The sequence below is a fragment of the Fukomys damarensis genome, unplaced genomic scaffold (genome assembly GCF_012274545.1).
Source record: "Fukomys damarensis isolate Sample0158 unplaced genomic scaffold, DMR_v1.0_HiC HiC_scaffold_4, whole genome shotgun sequence".
NCBI classification, from domain to species: domain Eukaryota; kingdom Metazoa; phylum Chordata; class Mammalia; order Rodentia; family Bathyergidae; genus Fukomys; species Fukomys damarensis.
Window position 1 is genome coordinate 48378949 of NW_022900916.1, and position 10351 is coordinate 48389299.

The 10351-nt window shown below is 37.2% G+C and overlaps 1 protein-coding gene across 1 annotated transcript in view; it reads right to left on the minus strand.

Moving 5' to 3' along the window:
* Nucleotides 1-10351, minus strand: part of Cftr (CF transmembrane conductance regulator) — a 177009-nt gene that overhangs the window by 4944 nt on the left and 161714 nt on the right. Inside the window, exon 24 of the mRNA XM_010621897.1 lies at nt 4499-4588. Within this exon, the coding sequence (XP_010620199.1) occupies nt 4499-4588 (90 nt within the window). The remainder of the gene's footprint in view (nt 1-4498; nt 4589-10351) is intronic.

A 10351-nucleotide genomic window follows, 5' to 3' on the forward strand; every position in this document is an offset into this window, starting at 1 on the left:
AAGATTGCTGTGAAGATTAACCAAGCTAATTTGTGGAAAGAGGCTTCCATAGAACAAAGTACAGGTAACTGCATGATAACAACTAGGACTTTTGTAATTTGGGAAATCCCAAGGATACAAGCTCAGGCACCAAAACACCAACCTAATATGACAAAGTTTGCAAGATGCTCCCTTCACAAGTTGCCTTAGAAAGTAAATTAGCAGAATACTACAGTACTGTTAAGTCATACCCATGGTAACATGGTTGAGATTTTGGAGCATTCTCCTTGTAGTTTCATGTCAATCACACATTAAGGCCACCCTAAAAAACCTCCTCTACTATGTTATACTTTGTAATTCCCTAAGGCAAGAGATAAGCAAAGTGCATTCTTTACTACAAATAAATACTTAAATGTATATGACTGTCAGTAATATTTAGATGACAGAGTTTTAAAAGTAAACAATAGTGAAACTAACCGATTTTGCAACCTCCCCACTTTATTGTTTTATTCACTATGAAATACAGTAATGTTCTTTTAGAATCATATTTACTAAGAGATCAATGTGAGTAAAATGAACTTGTGAATTCAGTGAATATTTACACCAAATTTATAAAGTATGTATTTTCTGCTACATTTTATGATAGCCACTGGAAAAAAATGGGAAATGAGAAAGACTAGCTAGCAGTTGTTTGTGAAAAGATACAAAGTTCTTGTCACCAAGGAAATGTGCTGTTAAAACTGGCTTAAATTTGCCTGCAAGCATCACGCGAAAGACTGCTAAGTCATGTATTCCTTCAGTAGTCTCTTAATGAGAGTTTATTAAATTCTAGGAACTACAACAGACCTGGGAATTCAAAGATGAATACTAGGCCCTGCGTTGAAGGAACTCATGGCCCAGTTGGGCAGAAAAATAATAAGTGGGAAATTATTATTCAAGAAATAAGTGCAGAGAAAAACAAAGCACTAAAATGGAAATAGCTATAGAGATTATGCTGAACTCTGGCAGCAGAAATTATGCATACATAAGCATATATGTGTTTATGTAGATGTATGTACACTATACACAACACATACAAATACACTTATCCATAATTCCCAATACAATGATATTCATACTATCATTACCAACCATTTTTCAATAGATTAAAAATACAAACTTTAGCTCAGTTCTGTTGAAACTGAGATGAATTCAAATTCATGAAATGTAAAAATCAATAAGAGCATCAACATTTTGTGGCTCTATGGAACATTAAAGACAAAAGAATTTTCCAGCATTATGCTGCTGCACTAGTAAATCTTATGTAATTCCCAGATTGCTATTAAGATACAAGAACTTTTGTTTCCTAAAATACCACACTAAAAAATGTTTAACTGTCTGTAAGTACTAGGAATTTTGTTCAAAATGTGAGCCTTTGCTATTGCTGTACTCTGGAATGTTACTATGAAGCAACAGTGTGCTCTTGTGACAAGGACCAGAAAACTCAAAAAAGTAAATTGTGATTTAAGTAAATAATCCATTCGTGGGCAGTTATAAAAATAGACACTCTCCACTCCTCTTGATACTGCTTTTCCTCTTACTCTGCAGGCTTTCCAGGGCAAACTTTCAACTTAAAAGACCACTCTGTCTGCTATTTCACTTGCTTCTAAAATAACTTACACGACTGTCAGTAAAGTAAGGATAGAAACTTTTACAAGTAATTTCAAAAGCAAGTAATGACTGAAAAGCCTTTGTTCTAAAAGCAGTGGTCATGGTACTTAGATATGGAGAGCACTGAGACTGCTCTCTCAGGTGAAACAGCTCTGGAAAGGGAAATCAGGCTGCAGCTCTGGTCCTGCACCCCCACCAATCCCAGCAAGGCCTTCAGACTCCACAAGGCTCTGTATCCTCGTTCTAAAATGGGATGGTAATACCTTTATGTATCAGTCACAAAGCTATTTTCATGATACATTATGATGCATAAAATGAAAGAACCCTTCTTCCCTCCTTCCTTCCATCCATCAGTATTTACTGAACACCAATCACGTGGCCAGCATTCTAGGAATTGGAAATGCTACCATGTAAGTAGGACATGACCCCTGACTCAATGCATTTACAGTCCTGTGGGGAGCATGGACAGTGTAAGACGTAAATATCCATTCAGTGAAAAGAATGCTTTGGAAGGGGAGAAGGCATAGGATACACCTAGAAAAGGATCCTCTCTCAAACCTGAAGCGTCAGTGCAGGTTTCCAGAAGAAGCAATATGTTAGGAGAGGCCTGAATCATGAGTAGGTTGGGAGGGCTTCCCAGGTATACAGACAGCATGTAGAAGAAGCCCTTGGCAGTCAGTGCTGTAAAGGAACCGAAGAAAACCAGGATAACTGAATCATGGGAATTGGGGGAGGCTGGGGAGTGAGATTAGAGAGGCAAATAAAGACTAAGTCATGAAAGCTCTTGTAAGCTATTTAAACAGTATGAACTTTGTTCTGCAGGTGATAAGGAGCCATCAGAAGACAAGTGACCAAGTATGGGGTTCACAAAGATCTCCAGAGCTGCAGAAGGATCTGCACTTAGGAAGTCAATGAGCATTTGCAATTTTTATCTCAGTGTCATATCCACTTTAGGGTTTGACATACCCCAAAATGTTCCTGTTTGCGTGAATTATATGATCAATCCTGTGGGGTTAAAGAAAGGTTAGATTTTACAACCTTTAAGCCCAACCTTTTTTCTCCTTTTCTAGGCTGCTGGTTTTCTTGCTTGTATAGTGTGTTTTGGTGCCTCTTCAACAAAACTTATCGCTTCTATCCAAAGTATAAGACAGTAAGGTTGGGACAGCATCATCATCTTTGTTAACAAATTGCAAATTATTACAGAGGGGATCAGCAAGAAGATGCTAGATATAGACTGATCAAACAAGAGCTTAGACATGCAAATATCTGGATTGTACTGGTATTTAAAGTCTTAACCATGTCTTTTCAAATTTTAAATTATTTTATTACCCCGCTTTCCTGTACATTTTATTGTGACTTGGCAATACTTGCAGTTTTTATAAAGTCCAATGTCTTCCTTCTCAAATCTTTCCCACCACACTGTGTTCCTACAGTTCACCCTATGAAGTCACATCAAAGATCTTAAAATGTGTCACTTGCAATTTAGTTAATGTTTTCTTTAAAGCCCCTGAATTTGTTGGGTAATAAGGAAACTTTGATAATGAAAACGGTTAATCTAAGGACATTTTATGAGGGGTATGCTAAGGTTGGGCACTCAACTGGTAAGTGTTTAGCACTGACAGCTATTTCAAAGCTTCTGGCAAAGTCTACTTTGAAGGGAGGTGCAAAAGGGAGGAACATTTGGGATAAAGATAAATTGGGCTACAAGGACCAAAAGTACAAGAAATAGAACTAAGTTGTTCTCTAAGACCTTTAACTCTTAATGTTCTTGGGTCTCATGATTCTATTTTGCCGAAATCCAGATTTAACAAAACAGAAAAAAACTATGTTCCCCTTTCTTTAAAGGATATCCATATTTCCCAAATTATTGGTTTACAGATAGAATGTGGTGAACGCAAGAATTTCGCTCAAGCCCCCCACCCACCCACCACCGCAAAATTTCTCTGTATAATGCTGTCAGTTATGAATCTTTGGCATAAACATAGGATATTTATTTAGGAACTTGGGTTCCATTTTAATCCATATTTTTCCTACATGACATCCTAATGAATTCAAAGGATGGCACATGCTTCATCGAAGTCATGTAGTGATTTGCCTGGCCGTGCTTGTAGCCACATGCTCTGAAGACAGACAAGCAGTAACTTCCAGAGATGAGTACAGTCACCTTTATGTGCTCTAGGATAAACATCATCATTTTGTGCACTAAACTAGTGCTTCCCAGAGTAGTATATCATATCGGACTAAAGCCTCTTCTGCATGCTAGGACAGCTTCAAGATCCAGAACAAGTGGATGAGAAAGCATGGAAGAAGACCAAAGCAATGCATCTATGGAACCTGCCATAGAATAAATGGTCATGACCCTTCCAAATACATATGTTGAAATCCTAACACCTACAGTGATGGTATTAGGATGTGAGGCCTCTGGGAGGTGACCAGGTCACTCTACGCAATCCAAGATTTGGGTTTGTGTCCTTAGGAAGGACTTCAAAGGGCTAGCTTTCCCATTTTGCCATGTAGCAAAAATATGACTAGTTATGCGTAAGAAGCCCTTCCGCAGACATCAAATCTGCCAATTCCTTATGTTGAACTCCTCAGACTTCAGAACTGTGAAAAACAAAGATCTGCTGTTGCAAGCCAGGGGTCTACAGTATTTTATTACAGTAATCCAAATGGCCCTGAGTCCACTTAAGCAAAGAAATGGGTCTAATCCGAAGAATGGGGTGCTCTGGGTAAATGTGAGTACTTAATTTCAGAGTTGCTCACATGTATATGAACACACGTAAAAGTACATGTGGAAAATCATCTCAACTATGACAGCCATTCTTTGTGTGTATGTTATCTCTTTAAAAGTTACACCAGTTAATCTTACCTCATCTGCAACTTTCCATATTTCTTGATCACTCCATTGCTCATAAGGATCCAAGTTTTTTCTAAAAGTTCCAGAAAAGATAAATACTTTCTACAATAAGAAAGAAAAGAAGAAAACATGAAGAAACTAAACTATTTTTCCTTAGTTTGTTGGGAAATATTTCAAGCAGAAAAAATATTTAAAGTAATGCAACACGCACACACACATGTGTTTACCATCCACTTTTCCCCAATTTTAATAATTTGTATTTCCTTTGTATTTTTAAGAGAAAATATTATAGCAACATTTTAAATCTCTTGTGAACATTTTTCTAGTCCCAATGTGCTCATGATAAAGAAACTGAGTTCACTGAAAACTGTGGGAAACTAACACTTGTTCAGTACTAACAATATTCTTCATAATAAGCAAGTATAATATGCAATGTAAAAGTTTAAAAAACAATAAGTTTATGAGTTACAATTAACTTATCAGAGCAAATTCCTATTTTATTAATATATTTTTTCTTGGATTTCTTTAATAAACCTAGATTCCTAATGGACTTTGGAATTGCTTTAGCTTACAGAACTTGTTAAACTCATACATACTCAGGGTCTATAAACCAAGGCACACCTCTACTTACATGGCCACACAGGCACAGGGAAATGTCACAACTTAGAAATCAGTGCAAGAGAAGAAATCAAATACTTAACTTGAATGTATGTTATGAATCTGATGAGGTGAAAAATGAGTCTAATTCCCACCTAGGAGCATTGTTCAGCTATCACCCTGAGACACCTTACTGTCTACTGAAATCTGCCTATACACTTAAAAACATGTCTTTAAAAATCTTACTTTTGCATTAGGAAATGCTCACGCATGAAGTAATACACTAAGTAGTAAGTATTTACTCCTCTCACATGTATGGCTGAACTGAAAAAAATAATTTTGATGTGAATGTCTGGAATAATTTTTCTTTACATTTTTTTCTTTTGCTCTTGGTGATAATACTCACAAGGAGATTTAGAACTGAATTTCTTGCAGCTCAGTCTTCACAGACTGCCTTAGATGGAGAGAAATTGCTCAAGGGAAAGAGACTACTCAGTGCCCACCAGGTAAATAACCACCACACGAGGAAAGTTGAACCCGTGTCACGATGTTTGTACCTCTTAAACAGAACTGTATCCTGACAAAGGCAGCCAAGTTCAAGGAGGGTCATATGACAGACTTCATTCTCAGGGACACAATTTATGACTTAGATAATAATGCTACTGCCAGATACACCAGGAATTCTCTAGACAGGGCAACCAAAAAGATGCCTTATATGAATATTTCTCAGCTGATACTAAAATCATCTTTCCAATAGGGTATCTTCATTGAACTATAGCATTAGATAGGAAATTAATCTATAATTCAAAGGATCATAAAATATGTTGGTGGGTATTTGTGTGTCCAGCTCTGCTTCTAAGTGAATAAAAGCAATGTCTAAATAAGCCAGAGAAAGTAGAACAAAAGGCATTATTGGAAAATTTTTACAAACTACAGAATTAAACAAGAGGTGGCCAGAGAGCATGAGTTACTTAGTAATTTGAGCAATCAAGTTTATTAGTGCCTGAAGCTCAAAAGTGTGCCAAGGGAATTCTGTCATTTACTGTTCTTTGCAAAGCTTTCTTATCATTGTGGTTGTTTAAAAAGTTTTCAGTGTGGAGAAGGACAGGAAATAACAACTTTGACGGCTAACCACATATTCAATGCTTCAGAAAAGTGATCTCTCCTAAGAGGCTGGGACACAGAACTCCTGTTTATGGCAGGCTTACCATATGCCATACAATGGGACAGGGTAATTGCAGGTTCTGTCTCTTTCCATCTCCAGACAAACCTAATGAAGTAAATCCCTATTGCTGCGCTCCAAGAAAGTGCAGCTTAGAAAATAAGTTGAGTGACTTGCCCAAGATCATTTAGCAAGTAGATACTGGAATTCAACCTCAGGCCTGCATGTCTCCAGACCTCTGTTCCTCACAACCACAGCAAAATGCTCAAAGTCCTTTGTGGGCCAGGCCCCCAACCCATCCCATTTAGAGCCAGCAAAGATTAGAAGTGACCCTTATGGGGGACTCTGGGGCATAATCTTTATTTAAACAGTTTTATTCGCCCCTCTGGCCACAGGTTCAGTTCTTGGAAAGGTTTCCTTCCACTTCCTAAGCAGGGTCTTACCTGGAAGACTGCATATGGGCTACAGACTCTTTGTAACTTTCAAGGAGACTTACATACTCAATACAAACACACAATAGAAATGTTTACTTTGGCCAAATAGAATGGTGACACTATTCTGCAAGACCGTGGGTAGAGGCCAAAGGTGGTATAACTTGAAAGCAGGTACAACAATTAAAAGCAATGTGGCTGGCAAGGGTGATACAGTAGTTTTAACATGATAAGTGTGTCTACAAACAGAAACTCAGCCTCTTTCATTTATATGTTTTAAGAAATGGGGAATGCAGCTTTCTTTTTAAAATCTATTGTACCTCTAAGCTTTCCCATCTCAGTATATGGCATACCTTCACCTCCTCAATCCAGGAACTTGAGAGTTATCTTTCTCCCTGATCTTTCTAAATGAAATTAATCACGAGTCCTATGACAATAGGACTTTAAGGGTGGACTATGACAATAGTCCTAAACAATATGTTGTATCCATTTATTTCTTGATTTTTACTGCCATCTAATATTCCAAGCCAGCAACAGGAGGCAGGATAACCATATACAGTGGATGTTTAAATTTGTTTAACTTATTACACTGAAATACAAATTGCAATTAATACCCTCAAAATATCTCCCCTGGCTTTGAACACAGGTACCCCATTGTTCTTGTCACTTTCTGAAGCAGTTCTGGAAGTCTTCTTTCATGCATGTCTTTATGAGGTGTGATTAAAAATATAGTAAATGTTACCGCCATGTGTCATCTCACAGAAAAGGAGGCTCCTAAAAACATTACAGTGCATCTTTGTCTACCTTTCTCACCAGCTCTGGTACAACACAATTTCTAAATCTTCCTCTAAATAAAAATGACCATGAAAATTCAATGTTTTGATCAACTCAGTACATGAGACAGCCATGACAGCACAACTAAAGACACGAAAGAGGAGTTTGGGGGCAGGGGGAGGGAAAAGGGACATAAAAAGATTTAAGATGTGTCAGGTACATGTACCATATGCCTACAACAAATATAATTATTATATGTCACAAACACAGTGAGAAAATAATAACAATAATAATGAAAATGGGGAAAGGGCTTGTGGAGATGGAGGGAGGGAAGTGGGTGGGAAGAGGACAGGGAATAAAAATGAATCAAGATATGTTAAGTACCTGCATCCATTCCCTAAAATGAGTATAAACATCAAGTACTAAAATCATGTACTAATACAATAAAAACAAAATAAATGCTTCAAAAGTGTTCAGAACAAGGTGATAGCTAGAGTCAAAGCAAGGGGGAATTTAGTGAGAGGGATTAATGGCAATGTGTCTTTCAGTACAAGAAATTTTTAAAATTTAAACATTTGCCATTTGTTGGATTCACTACATATCTCTCTCCGTCTCCGTCTCCCTCCTTCCCTCCCTCCGTCCATGTGTGTGTGTGTGTGTGTGTCTCTCTCTCTCTCTCTCTCTCTGTCTGTCTCTCTCTCTCTCTCTCTGGATTACTGCAAGAGCCTCCTAATTGATTTCTTCCTTTACATTTTTGTTTCCCTTCCGATCCATTCTCATTTGGCAACTAAAGCACTACAACTATAGATTAGCTTCTTTCAATCTTTAAGAAGCTTCAAAGACTTTCCATTGCACTCAGGGAAAAATGTAATACCCTGAAGATGACCTACAAGACTTTGTATGATTCCGTCTCTCCTACTTCTTCTGGCCTCTTTAGTACCCTTCTCCACTCCCTTCCCTTTTTTATTCCAACCACTGTGGATTTCTTTCAATTCCTCAACTTCTTCCCATGTTCCATGTTCCCTCACTGGGATCTGAATCTCTACATTCTTCTCATGGCTAACTTTATGCTTCCGATTTTAAATTGTATTCCATTTCTTTAGGTAGCATTTCCTGATCTCAATACCAAATAAGGCTTCCTAAAATATAGTCTCATTACTCCTAGACTTTCATGCCCTCTGGTGAATACTAAGGTTATATATGCATCTGTAGGCATTTTGCTTTTTTCTTTTTTGTTTTTTGGCACTTTGCTTGTAAAGTTCATCTCTCCTATCAGACTGTAACTTTGATGTATACCCTGCTATAAGCACAAGGTTTGCATCTAGTGTGCAGACCAATAAATGTTGTCAGAACAAATGAGTGGTAGATATGTAGATTAAAAAGTGTGAGGAAAAAATGTCAAAGTCAGAATTCAGCATATGTTACTTTTCTTCCAATTTGAAGAATGACTTCTCCCAGGTACATTTTGCTTTGGTTCAGAACGGTATATGTGTATGATGTATAGTTCTATTGAACTATATGATGATATAGTTCTATTAACATGTGACTCGAATGTTCACAGTATTACAGCTTTTAAACAATACTAAGCACCCATTAAAACTAACAGTCCTTTATGACTGCTTAAGAAATGATTTGTCTACCTTTTTTTCAGACTGCTAATAATTTATCAAAGTACAGTATTTGCCAAATATATAACATTTATTAATTAATTTTACTTAAAATACATATATATTCAAAATCATGAAGGAAGAAAGCTGTAAGACAGACATCTAAAAGTTTTAGGTGTGGTGATTTGTTACTATTCAGAAATGTGTAGGTCTTTTGTTTAGAGTTTATTGTCCAGTATAAAGTAATGAACTATGCACTCCTTTAATCTTAAGGAAAGATTAACTGAACAAACTGAGTCAGAATACAATTTCATACAATCAATCTGATGTTTCCTGTATTACAAATAGGATCTTTCTTGACCCTATTTACAAATAGCGCTTTCTTACTCCCACTGGTGCTAGTAGCTGATTTAACTGTTCTTCAACCCGTTTGAACTTTCTGCATACTCATCTCTATAGCTAAGAGGCCCTTGGAAGTCATTAAGTCCTTTTCTCCTGCATTGTAAATGAAACAGCTGAGACACTGAGGTTACATAGTTTGGCCAACATAGCACAGTCAGATTCATTGTATACTAAAAATGTATCTGAGACTACTAAACACAATGATCTCCTTTTTAAGAAACTGTTCAGTACTAAGAAAGGGTGTGCAAATATTTGATATTTGTTTAATGTCATGTATGGTATAAAGAGCAATTCTTGAGCCACAGGAAAGAATAAATGACTAATCTTTTCCCTGAAGCCAACTCCTGAACTCCCCCATTCAATGGAAACAGCTGAGCCTACACAGAGTTCTCAGAGCTTGCCATGTGTCACTGCAACAGGCTCTAGACACCAGCACAGGATGACAAGTGGAAAAAAATGCAATTTGGCTTCTGTGGTGATTGAATGTGATATAAATTAAATAAGCGAGAGGAATAACTTTCCACCCTTAAGCATATATTGCTGCTCAATTCTGGTTCAAATGGAGGAATGAAAAGAAAAAGATGAGCAGATGAGCATAGCAGTGGGAGTGAAAAATGAGGAAAGACACAAGAAGGCATTAGAAGCAGTCACAATGGGTGCTTGGGGCTGGACTTCCTCTCAGAATTACTCACAGCACTCCTGGACTAGCCCATGCTTCAAGTCAGTACTAAATTTATCTATATTTAATTCATCATTGGTCATATTGTTTCTTGCTTTGATCCATGCTGGCACTATGAATGTCATTTTGAGCTTCTAATTAGAAGTGGATAGGTAGCACTGGGATCTCACTGGACACTCAAGGACTAGTGTCACATAACTACAAAAATCTGTA